This window comes from Nuphar pumila, chromosome 1, assembly GCF_984573655.1.
Source record: "Nuphar pumila chromosome 1, dmNupPumi1.hap1.1, whole genome shotgun sequence".
Classification (NCBI taxonomy): domain Eukaryota; kingdom Viridiplantae; phylum Streptophyta; class Magnoliopsida; order Nymphaeales; family Nymphaeaceae; genus Nuphar; species Nuphar pumila.
In genome coordinates, this window is record NC_143249.1 from 13,560,127 (window position 1) to 13,583,800 (window position 23,674).

General features: G+C 38.3%; 1 protein-coding gene across 1 annotated transcript; it reads left to right on the forward strand.

Moving 5' to 3' along the window:
• The first annotated feature begins 212 nt into the window (after positions 1-212).
• On the forward strand, positions 213-23,126 carry LOC149848028 (large ribosomal subunit protein uL18c-like). Its single transcript, XM_090014333.1, has 5 exons — positions 213-541; positions 1,241-1,328; positions 17,360-17,521; positions 22,225-22,379; positions 22,900-23,126. The coding sequence occupies exons 2-5, from the start codon at positions 1,269-1,271 to the stop codon at positions 22,919-22,921; spliced, it is 399 nt and encodes a 132-aa protein (XP_089870459.1). The 5' UTR covers positions 213-541; positions 1,241-1,268; the 3' UTR covers positions 22,922-23,126.
• Positions 23,127-23,674: the final 548 nt, after the last annotated feature.

The following is a 23,674-nucleotide window of genomic DNA, read 5'->3' on the forward strand; positions in this document are numbered from 1 at the left end:
ACCCGACCCAGATCCAAAACAGGAATCGGGGTCAGGGCACCGCCCCCACCGCCCTGCTTTTTAGGCTACGCAGGGGGGGCGCAAGCGTCAGACCCCCCTCTCCCACCTGTCGCCCTCTTCCATCCCCGTGTCTCCTGCACCGTCTCCCCCCAAGAAGAACCCTAACCCTCAGCCGCTTGCCCTCGTCCCTCTTCGCCGCCTCTTCCCCCCCATCCGAGCTCCGGCCACCTGCCGCCGGCAGCCCAGCTGTCGTCCCCCTTTTCGGAGCGCCCCCCCCCCACGTCGGCACCCTCACCAGACGCCGGTGGCCTCGCTCGACCCCAGCCCTCGTCCGGCCACCTACCGCCGCCGGCGACCCTAGCTGGGGCACCTCCCGACGTCCTGTCTCTGATGCCATCTCCCTCTCTTCCGTTTCGGTTAGCCGGGCACCCAACCGCCTCCCTCTCCGGCAGCATCGCCGACGCCACCCCCCCTGCTCCCTCCTCCTTCGCTCGTTTCCCTCTCCTTCCTCGTTCCGCCTGACGCCGGCGACTCCCCTCAGGTAACCCCTCCCCCCTCTGCGTGTCTTCTTCTTCTTCTTCATCTTCTTCGACTTCTTCGTCTTCTCCTTCTCCGACTGTGTGCGGCAGAAGGGAGGGCGCCGCTGCCCTCCCCCTCGCTTGCTATGGGTCGGGCTCAGGCAAGCCCACCCCTTGCTTTCTCTCTCTTCTCGTTTGACAAGGGAGGGGCTCGCCCCCCTCCCTGTTTTCCCTCTCTTTTGGTACCGACCGGAGAGCATTGCCCCTCCTGCCTCCCTTTTATTTCCCCCCGTTTGGAAGGGTCGAGCTCGGGCTGGGCTCGGCCGGGTTGCCGAGCCCACCCCTGCCAGACCCGGGCTCTGCTGGCTCGGGCCGGGCTCGGCCAGGTTGCCGAACCCACCCCTGCCAGACCGTCTGTCACCTGCAGGCAGAGGCATGAAGCCCCTGCCATCATCTTGGTCCCGCTGGCTGGGGCAAGGCCCCTCTTGCCCCTGCCCTCTTTTCGATTGATCCATAAGCAATGGCCGATCCCCTGCTTCTCATGCCTTCTCTGCGAGGGAGTGTGTTGCTGCGCCCTCCTCATGCTTCGGTCCTGGGGGCAGCCTGCGGGCAGAACCCTGCCCCTGCCTCTATTTTTGGCAGCAGTCGGCAGGGGTGCGTCCCCTGCCCTGCCCCTTCTTGCTTATTTCTTTTTAATGTACTAATGTGATGTACCTTTGCAGATCGTGCAACGGAGTACGCTTGTGCCTTATGGCCCGAGCCCATCCTCACTTACGCTCGCCGGTGTACACGGTACCGCAACTCCCCAAGGTAAGGGAAAGTTGCACAGAAAGAGCAGTAGATTAACCAAATTAAGTTAAAACAATTTAAATGGCCATGCTAGATATGCCTAGATTTACTTTATTTTTCCATTACTTATCTGCATTGCGTATTTACTTGCTTGCACGCTTATTGGTTGAGGTACGGTTTTGTCAATCGTGTATTATTTTCACATTTACTTGCTCAAATATTTGGCCGAGGTATGGTTTCGTACCTCGTGCGTTGCTTACACATTTACTTGCTTGCCCATCTTTTTGGTTGAGGTACGGTTTCGTAGCTCATGTATTTTGCTTATGCATTTTTCGCTTAATGTGCGATTTCCCACATCGAGTATTGATTAGTACTTTGCTATCACACTATAATGTGCACATGCTCACTGTTGTGGTATACAAGTAAATGTAGCCTTTTATATATCCTGTTTTCACTCATCTTCAAAGGATGCGAGTTGCGCTTGTGCGCAACAATTTTTTTTTAAAAGGATTCCTTATGCGAATCCAGTTTTCAAATGCACCATTTTGCAAAAGCAAAGATTGAAAGTCTCGCAGGTTGCAAAAGTGCAATTAAGTTTTCTCAAGTTGGCATTTTAAAAAAGAATGTGTTACATCTATAATTTGATATTTTGATATAACTCAAGAACTCTGAAAAGGGTTACAACTTATCGAGTGCGCAGTCTTGCAAAGCAAGCTTGAAGGTTTTGGGAGCTGCGATATAACAATCAAGTCTCCCAAATTGACAAGATCCGTAGCGATCACCTGCATGCAATATTGTATTGTCACTCCAAAAGAGAGAATACGACATCTGAGCATTTTTTTATTTGCATTGAATCTTAGCGTAATTTTTGCGTTGGAGTTTCTGTTGGGAAACTTATACCCCTTTCGTCATAACGTACTTGTAGACATGCACGACATGGTAGTACTACGATGATCGGATGAGAGATACAAAGCGATCTTGTATCACGCAATATGCCATTGCTGTTAATATAATTTAAAAGATTTGATCTTGTCAAACTGAGTAATTATTGTATCACTTCTTTTATGAAAGATAAATGTTGGTTTTTTTTTTGAGAAACCGTTACCCTTTTATCGTAGTACTTTTTTGACAGGTATGGCCGTACCTTTGGACATGTACGTCACGTTGGTGTTACGATGATCGGATAATGAGGTTGTGGCAACCTCGAAAGGTACAAATAACGTACATGTCAAATTTAAACTTGAATGATTACATCATGTATTTTTACAAAACAATGTTGTGGGGATTTCTTTGGAGAAATCCTGACCCCTCTCATCGTGGTTGTACTTTTGAACAGGTATATTCTGTACTACGATGAGTAGGATGAGAGGTATGTGGTAACCTCGAAGCGTGTAATGGCACATTGTTGAAATCATAAAATGGTGACTATGCACATTCACAAGAAAGATGCTCGAGTAAGTCTAATAGACTAGATAATGTAGAATGGGGCGGCGGTTAAAAAACCCTCGTCGTGCCCGTTCACCACGGTTCATCAAAAGAGAGGATGAATGATATAAAAACTCTGATGGACAGGCCATTCATGGCTATTTCGGGCAAAAGACTCGGCTTTCGCTGAATTACTATTCTAAAACTCTGACAAATGAATGATTATAAATCTTTCAAACTTTTCATAAAAAGTTACAAGTCCTGGATTTTGGGGGCGTTACAATAAAAGTTATTTTCTTGTTAAGACATTTTATGGAAAGATTCAGAAAGAATGGTAGAAATTTGCATATGGTTTTCATAGATTTTGAGAAAGCGTATGACAGAGTTCCGGGGAACTTGATTTGGTATGTCTTAAGGAATAAGCAAATCCCTTATAGATATATTAAAATAATTCAAGATATGTATGCAGGGGTGGTTACGACGGTTAAAACTACATGTGGTGAGACAAGGTTGTTCCCAATTAGGGTTGGGTTATATCAAGGGTTTGCTTTAAGCCCTTGCCTTTTTGTTCTAGTTATGGATGAAATGACGTCTTGTATCCAAGCAGAAGTCCCTTTGGTGTATGCTCTTTGCAGATGATATAGTACTGATTAGTCAAGATAGAAACAATATATAGAAATAGCTTGAACTTTGGATGAGCATACATGAGAAAAATGGTCTATAAATTAGTAGAACAAAAACTGAATAGCGTGCAAGTTTAGTACAGAAGCTAGTGAGAGCAATGTCGTAAGAATACAAGATATGTTTGTTCAACAATACCATAAGTTTTGGTATTTAGGGTCTATATTACAACATAATAGGGATTTAAATAAGATATCACTAATAGGGTCAATGCCGGTTGGGTTAGGTGGAGACAGGCTAGTGGCGTGTTATTTGATAAAATAGTACCTCTACGACCAAAAGGACATTTCTACAAGACTGCTATAAGACTAACACTATTATATGGAGCAGAATGTTAGGCAACTAAAAAACTACAAGATGACAAAGTGCATGTTGCAAAGATGTGTATGCTAAGATGGATGTGTGGGGTTACAAGAAAGGATACAATTAGAAATGAATATATTATAATGCGCCTTGGAGTCGGACCAATAAAAGATAAAATAAGTGAATGTTGTCTAAGATATTGAACATGTTATGCTAAGACCTCTCACGACGCCTGTGAGAAAGGTTGACATGGTACAAGTAGAAGGAACATGGAAAAGAGGAAGACCACTGAAGACTTGGAAGGAGGCAGTTAGAGGTGACATGAAAGATTGTAAAGTGACTAAAGTTTTAGCTCTAGATAGATAGGAATGGAGAAATAGGACTTGTAAAGTTGACCCCATGTAGTTGGGATAAGGCATGATGATGATGATTTGGTGAGGTCACCATTATATACAAATGAGTTTCCTTGTTTTTTTTGGCTGTTTCATAAAATTGACCTTACAGATGTGATCTCCATGGTTTGGTTAGTAGGAATTGACTCTCGAATAGTCCAATTTACATGTAGGCATGATTTATGAGCCTTGAAAATTCAATGGCCTACAGTGTGAGATATTTTCTCAGCTCATAAAATCATATTTTTGCATTGAAAAAACATGATCCAAGAGCTGGTTCCTAGCGTTTGGATCATGCTCATTCCATCTCCAATTGGGTTGATACGGTCCGTGCTTGTGATTTCTACCTCATTTGGTTGGTCTGGTCGACATGACCAAACATTAACACCCCCATATATATATATATATATATATATATATATATATATATATATAGAGAGAGAGAGAGAGAGAGAGAGAGAGAGAGAGAGAGAGAGAGAGAGAGAGAGAGAGAGAGAGTTGGTTCAACATGTGTGCATGAAAGAGAGATTAAAAGAGAAAATATATCAAATTTAGAATAACATCATGCTTACTTAAAAAGTAAATGATATAGACTATTTTGGTGAAAATTTAATAAAACTATGTTAATTGTCTTCTAAACAACAATTTTAGATAACTAAGTCACCTACAGATTAACTGTATATCGTCAAAACAGCAAAAACTAAGTTTTTCAATGTATAATCTAAACACACCCTTAGATGAAACCTTATTCCTCTCTTGTTTCAGAAACAGGACTTGCTTCTTTATCGTAAGTGGCACTAATGGCATACCTTATCCACCAATTTGCTCAGTAGGAAAGTTTCAAGTTTGCAAAATATTCACCCTAAAGCCAGATCTAAATTGAACATCATTTGACATATCAAGGTTTTACAGGAATATTCCCATCAATGATTTCTCCCTTCTTTGCCCCATTCTTTTTGCTGCTGCTTCAACCACGTAGGCTTTAAGCAGGGAGGAGGGATGGTGATGGGTCAAGTTTCAAAGTCCTCTCTTCAACTAGACTCTGTGTTTCCGGTGTTCTTACTATAAGAGAAAGAGGAATAACGGCCATAATCATGAAATGCAGACAAAATAGAAGAAAAATGTGGAGTTGTTGCCGACACCCCTCTTGATTCTTACAGAACAAGAATGGGAGCTTGGGATTCTCCAAGCCTTTTCCTTGTGCAAGTTTTAGCTTTGAACCCTTGGGGTGTGTTCATTTGCAGGTGTTGTATGGATAAAGAGTGCATTGGAGGGCAAGAGCGGGGGAGGGGCAGTAATGTGCATATATTCATGCTCAGGGTCAATCAGCTGGGTTTCGCTCACCAGGGAGAGAAGATGAAGAAAAAAAATAGAACTGGAAAGATTAATTAGGAGTTGGGATGGAATGAGATGCCTTATTTTTCTTTGATTGATGCAGGACATGAGTTAGAACAAAGTTGAAGCAGCAACAACATCGTGGTTCCTGAGGATGGTCGCTCTTGCATCTCCATTTCCTTGTTCTGCCCTTGTCAGTGCTTCTGTTTTACTCTCTGGAAATGCCTCTGCCTTCTCATTATTTGGCAGCATTAATCTGCAACCGAGTAATGCTTGTTTGATCTCACTTTGCTATTTATGGTCATGGTTATACAACTTCTTCCTAGCCCTTTTGGTTTTGAATTGTGTCCTTGGTTATCTAAGTTTTTTGGTTTATGATTTTCTTTTCCTTTTTCCCTTTGAGATGTTCATGTTACTGTGCAGAAATTTCTTGGCAACCACTTCACATTGAATCTAGAGAGAGAGCCCGAAAGGAGAGTGCAAAAGTTAGGAACCGGAGGTTGCAAAGTAAGGTAAGCATATCGCTCTTCTACTCTTTTGTGGAACGCAACATTGCAAATTCTCTTGAATTCATGAGCACGGATGCATACAACCAGTGCTGGAGACAGGAATCTAGATTCTAACAAACATCATTTATTTATATAATAATTAAAATAAAAACTAAACCCCTAAAATTCTAAGTTTATAACTAAAATCAAGCATGTGGAATCAAGTTCAATGATGATTGAAAAGAAAAATACATAAATACCTAAATGCTAATTGAAAAAAACATAAAACCCCCAAAACCTAATGAAATATTCATGATTCATGCTATTTAAAAAATAAAAACTAAATAAAAAACCTAAATCCTAAACAAATGTCATTCACATATATATGCTCATTAAAAAAAACCTAAATTTCTAAGTTTCTATCTAAAATTAAGCATGTAAAAATCATGCGTAATGTTGAATAAAAATAAAAATACTAAAATACCTAATTAAATATTCACCTCATTTAAAAAACCAAAATCAAACACCTAAATGCTAATTATAAAAAAAACAAAAAAATCTAAAACCTAATTAAATATTCATGCTATTAAAAAAACTAAATATAAAACCTAACAAACATCATTCATATATATAATAATTAAAAAACCTTAAAATTCTAAGTTTATAACTAAAATCAAGCATGTGGAATCAAATTTAATGTTGATTGGCATGAAAAAACACAAAAAACCCTAAAACCTAATGAAACATTCATGGTTCATGCTATTTAAAAAATAAAAAAACAAACATCATTCATATATATACTAATTGAAAAATAACCTTAAAATATCTAGCATGAGATAAAGTTTAATGTTGATTGAAATGATAAAACACAAAAATACCTAAATGTTGATTTAAGAAAAACACAAAAAACCCAGAAACCTAATGAAATATTCATGGTTTATGCTATTTAAAAAATAAAAACTAAATAAAAAATCTAAATCCTTAACAAACATCATTCACATATGTATATGCTAACTAAAAAACACTAAAATTTTAAGTTTCTAACTAAAATTAAGTAGGTGGAATCATCAATCATATTTAATGTTGATTGAAAATAAAAACACAAAAACTAATGTTGCATTCATCTTGTTTGCAAAAACAAAATAAAAAACCTAATTGCTAATTGAAAAAAAAATCCTAAAGTCCTAAACCCTAAAAAAGGTACAAGAAGAAGATGAAAATGGAATGCTCACTGCCTTGTGCCCGTCGAAGAGCCTGCCGAACGATGGACTTAGACTGCACATTTGAGAGAGAGAGAGAGAGAGAGAGAGAGAGAGAGAGAGAGAGAGGCCGCCACCTTGAAGGGTTGCACCGCCACGCTAGAAATATCCCCCGGATGGGGGGGAGATATTCGTTGGACGATCGAAGAGTTGGACTCACAAGGGTTGAGAGAGAGAGAGAGAGAGAGAGAGAGAGAGAGAGAGAGAGAGAGAGAGAGAGAGAGAGAGGTGCTTTTCGGTGGGTTGGGCCCAGTGTAATGAAACAAGAAGTGCACAATCACAATGCCAACAAAGGGCTACACAAATGCATGATCACAATATGGCCTCTAATGGACCGAATACAATCTCACAAGAACACAATAGAAATAAGAGTCTTTTTATATTGACAACTCATATGCTAAAAAGCATGTTTTTAACTCTTTACAAATGGGCTCTATTTCTAGAGCAATACACACAACACGAGTTTAAAAGAAAAAGCAAAAAACAAAAGACAAACAAAAAGACAAAAAAGAAAATAAAGGGCATAATATAACCTCTACTAGATTGTATATGCATAAACATCAAAATACCCTTGATATACATATATTTATACAATATATATATATACAATATATACAATATATATATATACAATATATATATATATATACACACACACACAATGTATTTTAACACTCCCCCTCAAACTTACGATGAGATCTTCGAAAGTTTGTTAAGAATAAACAAAAATGAGGTAAAGGAAGAGCTTTGGTGAAGAAGTCTGCAATCTGAAACTCAAACTAAACATATGGTAAAGTAATCGTCCCCTTCAAGTATTCATCTCGAATATAGTGTCAACCCATCTCGATATGTTTTTATTCTTTCATGAAATGTATGGTTGTTGACGATATATATGGCACTTTTGCTGTTGCAACATAACTTTGAAGATTCTGAAATATCAACACCCACGTCTGAGAGTAAAGATCTCATCCACACAACCTTGGTTGTTGTTGTAGCCATCGCTCTATATTCAGCTTCCGTGGAGGATAAAGACACTTTCTAATTTTTTTTGCATCTCCAAGAAATCAGAGAATCACCTAAAAACACACAAAAAACATATAGTTGAGTGTCGGTTATTAGGATCTCCTCCTCTGTCAGAATCAATATAAGTAATAAGATTTAAATATGATGAAGCGGATAAAAATAGCCCTTTAGAGATAATCTTCTTGATGTATCGAATAACACTAATATGAACAAATGTGGACGCATGTTGAAACTGACTTGTAATATGAACTGTATGCGCAATATCTGGTCTAGTTAATGGATAAGTACATTAGTTACCCGATAAGTTGCCGATAAGGAGTCAAATCATCTAGTAAAACTCCGTCTTCAACTCTCATTTTAGCATTTATTACTTTAGGAGTGTCAGTATATTTTGTGTTTGTGATTCCCGATCACGCAACAATATCAACTGCAAACTTTATTTGAGACAAAATGTATCCTCTTGGTGAATATGCTACTTTAATACGTAGAAAATATCTCTAAAAACCAAGATGAGTCATGTGAAAAGATGCTCCCGAATCCAAAATCCAAAAGGACTTACCTGGAGGAGAAGAGGAAGAGATGGCGACATCGGATGTAGATGAAGTGGCTTTAAGTATTTGAGAAACGACCTACAGAATTTGAGCAATTGATAAATCTTTGAAGTTGCTCCCTTTCTTTGACTTTTGAGACTCTTCACTTACCATGGCCACTTTTTTGTGTTTGGGACAATCTGGTCTTATGTGTCTCGGTTCTTTACAATGGTGAAATAATCTTTCTTCCCCTATATCATCCTTTATATCCTTCTTCATTATGTCGTTCTCCGTTATATTTTTTTTTAAAATGGGGAGGTTTATAGTTTTTTACAAAACTTCTGGGTCTTGATACGGCAAGCACCTCGTCACTAGACTTGTGCATTCGAAGTGTAGTTTATTCTTGACATATTTGGGCAAGAGCATCACTTATAGAGGGAGCGGAGGTCCTATGAAGTAAAGATGACCGAACTTGCTAAAATTTTGGTCGAAGACCATATAAGAAAGAGAAAAGATTCTCTTTCAACTTGTTGTTTTCTCATTTCAAAAGCCAGATTTTCCCATTTTGGTTCCAACATGGCCAACCCATCCCAAATAGGGGATAAGAAACCATAATAATCTCTTATGCTCTTATCTCCTTGTTTGATAGTACGTACCTTATCTTTAAGATAATATAGTGTCTTCATATCTTTGGATAAATGTGCTCTTTAAGAAGATCCATGCATCACAAGCCTTTTTGAACTTGATGATGTTATTTGCAATCTTGAACTCTATGGTATTCATAAATCATGAGAGTATTTGAGCATTATTGGCCTCCCAATTTTTTATTTTTTCTTGATATTCTTGCCAGGCCTTCTCATTTTTTTCTTCGGTGAGGACTTTGACTTGATCTCCTTCTCTTCTCGTTAGCTTTAGTTGAGGTTCATTAGTGGTTCCACTAACGAAACCGCAAAGCCTTTTCTCCTTGATATGGTTTTCCATTGCGGTAGCCCACGTCAAGTAGTTGTTTTCGTTGAGCTTGTAGGAGATGACGGAAGCATACTCTTTCACCCATGTTGAAGAATAAAATTTGAAAAAGACCACTACTACAAAGCGAGCATACTTAAGACAATTTTCAATACTATAAGAGCCCAAGGCTCTGATACCATGTAATGAAACAAGAAGTGCACAATCACAATGCCAACAAAGGGTTACACAAGTGCACGATCACAATATGGCTTCTAATAGACCGAATACAATCTCACAAAATGAATAAATCTCACAAGAACACAATAGAAATAAGAGTTCTTTTATATTCACAACTCATATGGTAAAAAGCATGTTTTTAACTTGCTACAAATGGGCTCTATTTATAGAGCAATACACAACACAAAGGAGTGAAAAAGGGAAGCAGTCTTGGACTGCCTCCAACGGTCAGAAATATGACCGTTGGAAGCAGTCCAATGACTAGTTGAACTGCTTCCCAACAGTCAACAAAAGTTTAAAATAAAAAACAAGAAACAAAAAAAAACAAAAAGACAAAATAAAATAAAGGGTATAATACCGCCTCTATTGGACTGCATATACATAAAGACCAAAATACCCCTGATATATATATATATATATATATATATATATATATATATATATTTACACAATGTATTTTAACACCCAGGTGGTGCCCACCCTGACCCGATAACCCCTAAGGGGGGTTTCCCAGGTCAGGGTGGGCACGTGCCCACCCTGCCCCCCCATGTGCCTCCGCCACTGCATGCAACCCCACACTAGCACACACATGGACAGAAAGAAAAAAGGGAAATGGTTCCCAGTTAATGATTCTTGGTATTGTTATTTTGAGAGAAGAAGGAATGCTGAATTTGTAGTATGCCGATGTGACTTCTATGGAAGACCATTTACTGACTAATTATTCATGCATGGGCTTTCTGATTGTTTTAAAGATGGACTTTTTTAGCAATTTTGGTTTGTGGATTTGTCATAGTTTTGGTAATGATCAGCCAAGCTTTATGACACTTTACCAAAAGATATACAAATCCCACCACCTGCTCTCATGCACGCCTAGATTTGGCTATGATTCATGAGAGTTTGCTCTTACTCCAAACAAGTTTTTTTTCTCCATATTCCCCGTTTTGCAAGTGGGCAGAAGGGGTAAACCAAAATCATTTTTCAGCTGTCGCCTCCACTTGGCTGTTACTGCATGATTTGGTCCATTGCTTATCCTGAAATCAGTTCATTCATCTCTGCAAAGTACATATGATTTTGTTGATTCCAGAATCTTTGCATCTGTTCTTGTACTTCATACTTGTAATGTCATGAAAAGAAGTGTATTCTTCAGTTACGGGTCACGGGTCTGGAAATCCAGACCCGTAACGTGTCATTAATGGCACTGTGTAATTTTCCTATTTGTAATAAGGGTACTTTTGTACCCTAGTCTTATATTTGTATGTTATTATAAATGAGATGAGATAGCAGCCGACCCTGAGTGATTAAGGGTTATCGGTTTTTTAATTTCTGCTCTCTCTCTCTCTCCCTCTCTTTCCCTGTCTCTCAGCTCTTACGAGTGAATCAAAAACTAACATGGTATCAGAGCCACGTTACAGGTGAAGCTGGAATCGATCCAAAAGGTACGTCTTAAAGATCCCTTTCTCCTCGATATTTTCTCTTTCTCCCAAGTCAAGAAAGTACTTTTGTTTTTCCCAAATCTCGTCTGCTCCTATTTTCTGGTTTACCCAAGTTCAATCAGACCTGAAGATATTCAGAGAAATATCTTTGTCTTTCCCTAATCTTGTCTGCACTTTCTTTCATCTCGTATTTATTTCCATCTCCAAATAATGATCAGATCTGACGTTAATCAGATCTGATCATTTCCTCTCCTTCTTGTCTGAGTTACAGAGTTAGATATCTCTTACATACATTTTAATATCCCTTCATTCTGTTTTTTTTTTCAGATCCTTCATACACTTTGCTAGTTGATTTTGATCACTGCGTGACCTAATCACGCAATCGGCTTTTGTTTTGACACAACTGCACTTCATTATGTCCTTCATACACTTTGCTAGTTGCCCTCATACACCTTGCCAGTTAACTATACTGCTTTTCATTTCACAGTCGTGAATTCATATTCACGACTTTCATAGTCAATATTCAATCACTTTTGAAAGTCAGAAATCTGACAAATATTTAATTTTTGCTTCAAATTCAGCCACTGTCGTCGGCCATTGATCTGAATTAGAATTAGTTTCTGCTCAAAAAAAAAAAAGAGTTACAGAAACGGTAGACAGATTGTGCTAAATTCATCCTTAATACTGTAAACCATGGATTCATTTTCTAATCAGTCAGTTCTTTCTTCAAGCTTCCTCAGTCAACTCGTGTCTGAAAAATTAAACAATGGTAACTTCTTGACTTGGAAGAGACAAATCATACCTTTTATTAGGAGTCAGGATCTTTCTGGACACCTGGATGGATCTATTCCAGTTCCTTCTGAATTCATATCACATGAAGAAAGGGACAATAAAGGGGAACCTACTACAGTATATGTTAGAAATCCTGAATTTGTGGTTTGGATGAAAAGAAACCAAGCGCTTGTTGCTTATATCACATCTACACTGTCACAAGAGGTACTTGTAGCAATTCCAGATGACTGTACTGCCATGCAACTTTGGAACAGACTTGTTCAGACATACTCACAGGTTTCTCAGGCCAGGATTATGTTTCTTAAAAGAGAATTTCAAATGTTAAGAAAGGATTCCATGACCATCATGGAATACTTGAACAAAATGAAGGTTATCACAGATCAACTTGCAGTTGTTGGAAGTACAGTTACTGATAAAGATTTGGTACAACAAACTCTCAGTGGATTGGGACACGACTATCATATGATTGTTACTTCATTGTTATGTTTACCTGAGCTCCCCAATTTTGAAGATCTGCGTGCAAAATTGTTACAATATGAGATGAACCTAAAGGGGTTTTCTGAAGAATCATCTATGCATATTGGGGCACATGAAGTTCTTGCTACAGGGGTTACTTATGCACGAGGACGAGGAAGCTATGATATCAAGGGAAAAGGAGGACAAGGGAGAAATGGTCAAGGAGGTCGTGGATTATTCCCCACACCCAACACATATACCAACTCACAAAGACAGAGGCCAATCCCTACATGCTTTTTGTGTAATAAAAGGGGGCATATCAAAGCTAACTGTTGGTTCAATCCTTTAAATAAAGGAAAATCAACCCAAACTGAAGCAAAAAGAAGCACAGACAGTACAAGGACTAATGGAGAAGTAAAGGAATTATTGTTGTCAGCTTTAGCAGAATTGAATCTGAAACAAAATGAGCAAGGTACTTGGTATGTGGACTCTGGCGCGGCGACTCACGTTACTGGTGATGCAGGTAAGCTCCTAAAACTTGTTCCTTACATTGGTAAAAGCAGTATAGTTACTGGAGATGGATCACACCACTCTGTCTCTCATATTGGAAACTCCATTATACCGCTGTCTGAATCTTCTATCAATCTTTCAAAGGTTCTTTATGTTCCTGAAATCAAGAAAAACATCGTTTCAGTTTCTAAACTTGTTGATGATATCAAAGCCTCAATTGAATTTACTCCCTTTTCTGTTCTTGTCAAGGATCTCTGCACGAAGGAGACGTTCGCTAGAGGAAAACGGCAAGGCAATATGTATGTTTTTCAAGAAGATCCTTCAGCACATATTCGCTCTGCAGACCCAAACTTGAAGCTCCAATCATCGTTGCCCTCTCAAAATTCCACTTGTGTCTTCAGTGTCTCTGAAATCAATAAGCCAAATCTTTGGCATGGTCGTCTAGGTCATTGCAGTAGTAGTTTAATTGAAAAGCTTGTTTCAAATAACCTTATTCCTAAGTCAAGTTTAAGAATAAATGTCGATGACAACAAATGTCCTAGTTGTCTCTTATGTGAGTCATGTTTTACCATTTCATTCTATCAATAAAAGAGCTTCAAGACCTTTTGAGACTATTTGTTCCGATGTTTGGGGACCTTCTCCAGTTGCTTCCATATCTGGAACTAGATATTATCTTTTGTTTGTTGACAGTTATTCTCGTTATTCTTGGATATTTTTCATGAAACACAAATCTGAGACCTTCAAGTTGTTCCGAAACTTCCATTCCTTTGTCAAAAACCAATTTTCTGAAAACATCCTTAGTTTCCAATGTGACGGAGGAGGTGAATTTTCATCCATTGACTTTACTAACTTTCTCCAAAGTAACGGGATAAGGAAAAAGGTGTCTTGCCCACACACACCTCAGCAGAATGGGATTGCTGAAAGAAAGCATCACCATATTGTTGAGAGTGCGATGAGCATGATGCATGACAGCAGTCTCCCGATCACTTTATGGACAGAGGCTTTTCATTCTGCAGTTCATGTTATAAATCGTTTACCCATGACTATTTTGGAAAACAAGTCTCCTTACTTGTGTCTTTTTGGTGTACATCCCAACTATCATGATTTGCATGTGTTTGGTTGCTATGTTACGTTCATGTTGATAGTTCAATGAGACATAAGTTTCAGGACAAGGCCCTGAAGTGCAGGTTTGTAGGTTATGCCGATGACTATAAAGGGTACAGGTGTTATGATCCGGTGAGCAAGCGCATCAAAATATCGCGAAATGTCATCTTCGATGAATTGAATTTTGATTGTCGATGTACTAGTTCTTCAGAATCACAACCTGAAGTTGAGGCTTATCATCCTTGGTTGAATTATGAATTTCTTTTCGGAACTAGTGAGGTTTGCTCGAACTGTACTCAAAAGAATGAGGAATCTATGTCTGCTGATGAAATGGTTGCTCATGAAAATACAGACCCAACTTCAAATTCACAAAGGTATAAAGGTCTTGTCTATGCTCGCAGAGAAAGAGAGCTGCCCACCATGGTTAATTCAGAAACAGACAGATCTTCTACACCCAACATCGCTGATAATAGAAGATCGACACGTACTCGTCATCCAATTGAAAGATGGGTCAGTTATGAAAATTTCTCATTAGACTTTCAACTCTTTCTAACAGCCTTGAATAAAGAAGATGAACCCACAACGTTCTCTCAAGCATCAAATTTCAGAAGATGGATTGAAGCCATGAATGAGGAGATAGAAGCTCTACATGAATGTAGTACGTGGGATGTCGTATCAAGACCACTTGACAAAAATGTTGTTGGTTCGAAATGGGTGTACAAAATAAAGTATAAACCAGATGGGTCTATAAAGCGCTACAAGGCGAGACTTGTAGCCAAAGGATTTACACAAGAGCAAGGACAAGATTATGATGAAACTTTTAGTCCAGTGGTGAAGATGGGAACAATCAGGATTATACTTTCTTTAGCTATTGAACATCAATGGACTATTAGCCAACTTGATGTGAAGAATGCCTTTCTTCATGGAAATTTGAGAGAAGAAGTATACATGGAACAACCCACTGGCTACGCAGAAGGCGATCCTACAAAATATGTATGCAGACTAAAAAGGGCGATATATGGATTGAAGCAGGCATCCCGATCTTGGTTCGACAGTTTCTCTGTTGAAATTCAAAAATATGGTTTTAAGAAATCTCTTCTTGACCATTCTTTATTTATTTTTAAGAACCAAGACACAACTACTCTGTTATTGATATATGTAGATGATATCATCATCACTGGCAGTTCCAATGAGCACATTAAAGAAGTGAAACATCTCTTGAATCAAAGGTTCAAAATGAAGGACCTTGGCAAGCTGCGATACTTTCTTGGAGTTGAAGTCGACAGTACTTCTGACAAGATGACTCTCACTCAACATAAGTATACCATTGATATTCTAAATAAAGCCGGTATGAAAGACTGCAAGCCTTTGGGAACTCCTAGTGTCCTTCATCAAAGGCTTAGTTCTCAAGATGGGGATCCTTTTGATAATCCCACACAGTATCGTAGCATAGTAGGTATGTTACAATATCTCACCTTTACTCGTCCAGATATAGTCTACTCGGTGAATCAAGCTTCTCAATTTATGCATGCACCATGTGAAGGGCATATGGAAGCAGTTAAACGGATACTTCGATACCTCAAGGGAACTGTTGGAGATGGCCTCATATATCAGCGAAAGACAAATGGGCAAAATGCACATGAGATCACTGTTTATTTTGATGCGGACTGGGCAGGAGATTCAGATGAACGCAGATCAGTATCCGGCTATTGCGTGTTTGTGGGGATGAATTTAGTTTCTTGGAGTAGTAAGAAACAAAAGGCTGTTGCCAGATCCAGTACAGAGGCTGAATATAGGTCAATGGCAGCCGCCACTGCTGAAGCTACTTGGATTAGACATTTACTGACAGAAGTAGGGGAATCGATCTCTCGATCACTTCTTTTGTGTGACAACCAGAGTGCCATTAGTATGTCTTTTAATCCAATCAATCACAGTCGTGCCAAACATATTGAAATAGATCAGCATTTTGTGAGACAAAAAGTAGAAGAGAAAGAGATTGAGCCTGAATTTATACGAACCACAGATCAGGTGGCGGATATATTTACAAAAGGATTGACGAAAGACAGATTTTGGATGTTAAAAGGCAAGTTGTTCATGGTCCAAGATCATGCACAACTTGAGGGAGGGTGAAAATAAGTGTATTCTTCAGTTACGGGTCACGGGTCTGGAAATCCAGACCCGTAACGTGTCATTAATGGCATTGTGTAATTTTCCTATTTGTAATAAGGGTACTTTTGTACCCTAGTCTTATATTTGTATGTTATTATAAATGAGATGAGATAGCAGCCGACCCTGAGTGATTAAGGGTTATCGGTTTTTTAATTTCTGCTCTCTCTCTCCCTCTCTTTCCCTGTCTCTCAGCTCTTACGAGTGAATCAAAAACTAACAAGTGTGTTCTTTCTTGAGATCATGTTGTTGATAGAACTTGGAATGTTTCCCATGATGTACATGATGGATAGATTTGGAAAGCTTTTGCTCTTCAGAAGGTTTGGAATTTCGAGTTGCAGTCTCACTAATATGGGTCTCGGCTATATCTCAGCAACGCGATTTCTCACGATAATGTAGGTTTAGTTGATAAATCTTGGGATAACATTGGGAAAATCTTGATGCTTACAAATTTTAAAAATATAAAAATAGATTAAATAAGTAAAAAAATGTGTTTAGATAATAAAGTACACATATAATAAAGGAGATAAGAAAAAATATAAAAGGAAAAAGAGAAATATATTTAAGATATAGAAAATAAGTAAAACAAAGTAAAAGTAACTGATAATATCATGATATTAATGCGATATATATAAATTTCTATTATTTTCCAAATGGCGTGAGATTTTTCCTTTAACATCATTTTATGAATTTACAGCAATATTATCAAAATATTTTCAAAACATCGCCTATGTCTGTGATTATGATTTCATCGTATTAATTCACTGCTTTGTGTAAGACATGGAGACATGCCTCAAAATTGTCAAATACTTGGTTGTTGCCTCACTGTGACACTATATTGTTCTTGTTAAACTTACTAGTGCTTGATTTTTTTTCTAAATAAAATGGTAATTTGTTGAGGCTACAAACAGTATTTTATTCTGCTTGATCGGCACAATATTGTCACTGATAAGTGAGCTGTTATTGCAAGTTTAATGGCACTTCTAGGAGGCCACGGCTTTCTGTTTTCTGTTCTGGCAAGCAATTATATGCTCTACTAGTCGATGATCAAAATAAGAAGTGTTTATTTTATGGAAGCACCTTACAAAGGTCTATCCGTGAGACTCATGAGAAGAGCCCTTGCAGCACCACAGTAAGTACTCTACCGAACAATGTTTTATGTAAACTATAGTTCACTATGTTCACATTGTTTGTTGCATGTGCTTCATCCATGCTAATAAAAAAGAAATGTGCTTCATCCTTGCATTCCACCATCACTAAATATTGGATCCTTCAGTTGTCTAGACACATTGTGGAAAATACTCTTGTAACTTGTCTATCTAAGGTACTGAATTCATTATTCTCTGGAATTTGATGCTAGAAACAATACATTGTTAAAGTTGTATATATATATATATAAAATTGTAATAGGTAATACCTATTAGGGGTATTTTTTGTCTTTTCACATTATATAATAAGTTGTGCTCATTAAGGGCACTTTTGACATTTTTTGTTGTTTGTATTTATGCTTTTTTATTAAGGGCACTATAGTCTTTATAATGCCCTTGACTCAAAGAGTCGTTGTGAGTGCTCTCAATGGCTCTTTGAGCCCTCCTTTGTTGAATCCCCTCTTCTAAATTATGCTTTCTCAAGCATTTGATTCTTAATAAAATCTTATATTTTTACTTGTGTTCTTGGCCCCTAAGTGACTTATGTGTATGTGTTTTTGTATTGACCCATAAATGGTCTTTGTGTTCTTGCCATTGTGTTCTTGTATGCTCATAAGAGGCACCCACTTTTACTCTCTTTTTAGTTTCAGTACATACATGGCTGAAAAAGTTATATAGTGGATGAAATTATATCGACATGGGATTTTGTACTTAAATCTACCACTAAAGGAGCTGCTGGGGGATGTGGTGTTGTGTTTTTTAGTTCTCTTTTTAGTCGCTTAACTCATAGAAGAAGCTTAAATAAAAGGATTTATACAAAAAAAATTCCTCTGGACATCTAAGAAGAAATAAATATTCATATGCATGTGATAGAGATCTGGATCACATATTGCATATGTCCCAGCAACTGATGCAATTTTGTCTTCATAATCAATTCCAGTTCTAATATTCATTGGCACTTTGAAGTGATCAAAGAAAGTCTTTGGATTGTAAGTCCGATATGCCTATTAATCTTCTTTTATGTCACATAGGTATGGATGCTAGTGCGTGGTGTGACATTGGCACAATGTGGGAAATTCTAAATAGATCCATAGGTACTATGTATGCATGCATCTGTGTTTATGTGTGCATGTGCGCGCCCACACACACACACACAGAGCATATATACACATACAAAACACACAAATAAGCTATATCTTGCAAAAACGTCTACTTAAAATGATTCTGTCAATCGTGAACTAAAAATCTAAAACATGTCAAAAATATATAGTTAACTGGGACACTTGTTCCCACATGTTGACAGTAAGTTTACTGGATTATAAAATGGATAAAAAGGGCTTGGTCAAGCCCACAATCTTGTTGGCCCATACCTAGAGGTATCCAGTACCCATGTTGACACATGACGTGAGTATGAGGCCTAGTAGAAATACCCATGTTACGTAGGTAGGACTGGTAAACGAGCCGATCGTGGGCTGTTCGGGCTTGGCACATTAAGTGTACACCCCTGCTCGGGCTCGGCTCGTTAGCTCATCACGAGCCGAGCTGAGCTCAAGCTTTACGAGCCGATCACAAGCTGGCTTGTTTCCTAAAAAATTGTTTTTTAAAGCTTGATAATATATAAAATATGTATATTATAATCTATACATAGTACATGTATAAAACATATATAATATGCATTTTATGTATATAATATATGTATAAAAACTATAGTATATAAATATAGAATATGTAAAACGAGCTTACACGAGCCTAGCTGAGCCTAGCTTGCCATGTTCGTGCTTGGCTCATTTACCTAAACGAGCTGGCTCATTGCTCGGCTCTCTGATCTCAATTTGCGAGCCAAGCCGAGCTTCTCACAGGCCAAGCTGAGCCGAATGGAGAGCTGCTCGTCTCGTTTCCTAGCCCTATATGTAGGTGTTCTTCCTATTAAAAGAGAATTAATTCTTTCAATATGCTGAGGCACTGACCCTTCACCAAACACGGCTCGCTTCCACTTTGTTATTTCCAATTTCATGTTTTTAACTTTTTATGCTTCTGGCTCTAAAATAGAATGAGAAGCAACACAATTTTCTTTGTGGTAAGGTGAAAATAAATCATGCTAAGCAAAATAAGCACTTTAAATAGAAACAAGTGAAAAAAACATATGTTAAGGGTGTATTTGATTGTGCGAGTAAAAGGTCTTTGGACTATTTCTCGTCATTTTTGGATGATTTTCCTGCACAACTCAAGCTTGAAAAAAAAATATTCTGAAAGTATTTGTCCCAACATCCCATTTTTTGGGGAAAGAAAAGTCAAACCTCAAGAGGTCTGTCTTTTTTCTTATAATTTTTCGCCACCATAGTAATGGGCCAAAATTTATCTGCTGCCCTCTTTTTGCATGCTGTCCACCCCCTCTGCGATAGCTGTCACATGCAATTTCTCTCTGTTGATCATTCTAATGAGCTTGCTAGAGGCAGTGTGCATCTAGACGCTAGCTATCCTCCAGCACCATCGTTTGCATCCACTCATTTTTCGTTCTCAATACTGCAACCAAGTAACCTGACCCTAGCAACCACTTGGTCAATCATGCACCCCAACTCTCTCCCTCTCTCCACATTTTTACTGATTTTATCTTTTTTATTACTTTGACCTGGACGCGTTTCCACATCTGAATTCAATGTCTTTTTAACCACAACTTGTTCCCATTTATCTTCCCTCTTTGCAGTATAAAGATGACATTCTTTATTATGTTTTTATTGCCGCAATTGTGTTTACAAGTTTAGCTGACTTGACTAGTCCTATCTTGTCATCTCAGATGAAATACTTCTGATTCCTTTAATGGAAAAGCAAGAGATTCTACACAGTGTCAATCGGGTGATCTATCAATCAGCTATCTAGTCATGTTACCGTTTATTGGGTGGTCTGACTACTCCTTGAGTGAAGATATACATAAATAAGATTGACAAACAAATCCAGTGATAGACAATGCACTACTTGCCTCACATGTGCCCTTGGAAAGCTGTTGAAGTAGCTCTCTTTTTTCTGCTAAAAAGTGCTACAGTGGAGGTTGTTTATATGGCTGATTGAAATCCAGCGGCACTTCCAGCTAATATGGGTGGCCTTCAAATTAATAACTTAGAATTTTTTTTAGCATTACCATATTTTTTGAAAGATACTTAGATTTTTTTTTAGCATTACCATATTCTTTGAAAGATGGTTGTATTTGCAATAGGAGATATCTATAATTGCCAAACAAAAGTCTGGAAGTCAAAGCAAATGGCAAAGGGACCTCCTTGAAAACAGAATAGATCTTCCCCTAGAGGATCATCTTGCAGAATGATTTGGTTAAAGCTCAGCGCTGTCTTTGAAGGCAGTGATTTTCCTTGGCTAATGGGATGAATATCTGCTTCTGGAAGAACCATAGGCTGTAGAAACTCTCATGAGTGCGGATATTAAAGGGATTATTGGTGCATATATCTTTAACAAGGGCTATTAGTGAATCACCTTTTAGAAAGTTCTTAGCAACTTTAGATTAGCATTTCAGTGGCACATAAGGTGAGTGATTGAGATGGTGGATGGTTTTGTTCCATTGGATAGTTCAGAATAAGCAAAATTTGAATAGTGCTATTCAAAGTTGGTGCTCAACTGTTCATCTGTTTTGGTGACTGAACACCAAATTTCAGGAAAAAGTGGTTTGTGATTGACCCCTCTTAAGGCTGGAACTTTTGTTTGTTCGATCTCTAATTGTGACAATGTTTAAGCTGGAAAACTCGAGTTGGCTGGATGATTCATTCTTTGCCAATCTCATGATTTCGTGTAGCTTCCAGAATAGGCAGTTGAGCTAGTAACCTTTTTAAGTTATTATAATTGTTAAGATCTCATACGTAGTAGATAGGTGAGATACAGAGGAAACTGGTGATATGTGCATAGAGATGGTGGCTATCGTTGGCCATTTAGTGGAATAACTAATAATATTTAATAAGCACTCAATTCAGAAAATTGAGCCAACCTTTTCTCTTGGCCATGTATTTTTATGCTGAATCTGGATTGTATTTGGTTGGAATAGGGCTCTCTTAATTGACTTGCTTTCCTTTTTTCTGATTTTCATTCCCATGTTTCTGTATGGGTTGTCTATGCTGTATCTAGAACTTTCTTATCACTTTTCTTTATATTTTTAAAATTATTGATCTATGATTGGTTGGTTCCAAATGATAATTCACTGTGATCTGCTATGCAACACATTTCTGATTTGATCTTTAAGTTTTCCAACACATTTCTTTTCTCCTTTCTTTTGCTACTATCTTCCTGTAGCTTATGCATGTCTGCTTTGCCTTGGATACCTTTTTCCAACAGGTTTCTTTTCTCTCATCTTTTGCTACTATCTTCCTGTAGCTTATGCATGTCTGCTTTGCCTTGGATACCTTTGTCTTGCCTTGCCTGAATATTTTCACGTATTGACAATAAAGATGCATTATTTGGTACATAAACAGCTGCAGAAGTACATGAGGAGTCTTACAGTTGCTGGTGCACGGTTGTTCTTATTATAGGTTATGTCATTTATAGTTGACATGTCTATGACATATCCTGAACTATTTGTTGAAAGTTAAAACATATATTGCATTGTTCATTTTGATAAGACATATGCTCATAATTAAGTGTCATGGTTTCATGCTAGTAATGTATTAAGCCCCTTGCCTGACGTTTACAGGAAGCTGCTGAACGTGTTGGTGAAGAACTTGTCAAGGCATGCGTGGAACAGAAAATCCATGAAATTTCATCTTATGAGCGCAACGGTTTTGCTCGAGGAGAACAAATGAAAGCCTTTGAGTTTGCTGTTAGCAGACATGGTTTTATACCGCAGTGGTAATGAAACAAACTCTATATACACATCTAGTACAGTTACGGGAAAGTGTTTTTTCAAAACTGCTACCCAAGTTGGTCATGTGAGCAACTTGTCCAGTTCATCCAGAAACTCATATTAGAACTGGAGCTTCTTACTAGTCCTGGTTTGGCTAAGCTGTTGAACTTGTGTCTTGGTTTTCTTCAAACTAGACTCTGGCATGTGTCCGTGGAAAGTTGAGCTGCCGTTTTTTAACTTTACTGGAAACTGAGTGTAGTGAAGATCATATTATGGGTGATGTATGATTGATTTTGCCGAGTTTTTCTTAACTCAGCCGTCGGTGGTGGCACTTGCTCAAGGGTGCATCCACGGAAATGCACTGCACACGATGTGTTTCTGTGGGCACCACCGCGGCAAGGCAAACACGGGCATCCCTTTCTACAATGGGTGGGAAATTTTACTGGACACTTTTTGGTTACTTTTCTGATCTATCTAGATGACTTCCTGACACTTTTGCATTGGCTTGGTGACTTTGTATCACAGGAAGAGTGATCATTGCTCATAAGTGTGATATTGGGAGTCTAAACTTTCTTGGATTGACAATGAGATGATGGTACTCAACATCTTAAGACCCAAAGAACTGAATTCTGTATCGGGTCCTTTCCCATGTTTGTATAAAATATGTCGCTTCATGTGTAAAAAAATGCACACTTACCCCAAGAAGCACATCTAAATGGGGAAAAATGAGTACGGGATCTATATTTTTTGCTTTCTTTGTTTTCAATTTTTCATGTAACCTCACAAAGATGAGGGGAATGAGTTGCCTTGTTATTATGTGCGAGTCGCATATTATTGATAATTGGCAGGTTAGAAAGGCAGTCGCAGGACAGGATTAATGGTACTGCATAGCTTCTTCTGATTAATGACAAAAAAACATTTGACCCAGATCCAACCCGTACCATATCCTATAGGGTCTGGTGATAAACAAGAAGGTTCGATTAGAATCTGGGTCGGACCCAAAGGGTCCCATTAATATATGCATCCGGGTATGGTTTTTGAAATTTATATTAGACCCAGGTCTGACCCAAGTTTCGACTAAGATCACAAATTTTCAATGTAAAAAAGATAAAAAATATTATTTTATCTAGTATGGTCCTGGTCTGGGTCCGGTTCATGGAATTCTTATAGAATCCAGGTATGGTTTCTCTTACGGTGAGTGGATCTGGACCCTGGTGCCATCATATCAAATCAGGTCTGGGTTTGTTTCCGCACCAAACCTGACCGGTTGACACCCCTACCTATATGTATGTGTATGTGG

Coding starts and splice junctions, on each gene's coding strand:
- LOC149848028 (XM_090014333.1), top strand. CDS start 1,269: ATGGCCCGAGCCCATCCTCACTTACGCTCGCCGGTGTACACGGTACCG. Junction 17,522..22,224: donor AGAGCCCTTGCAGCACCACA/GTAAGTACTCTA, acceptor TGACGTTTACAG/GAAGCTGCTGAACGTGTTGG. Junction 22,380..22,899: donor CATGGTTTTATACCGCAGTG/GTAATGAAACAA, acceptor TTTGTATCACAG/GAAGAGTGATCATTGCTCAT.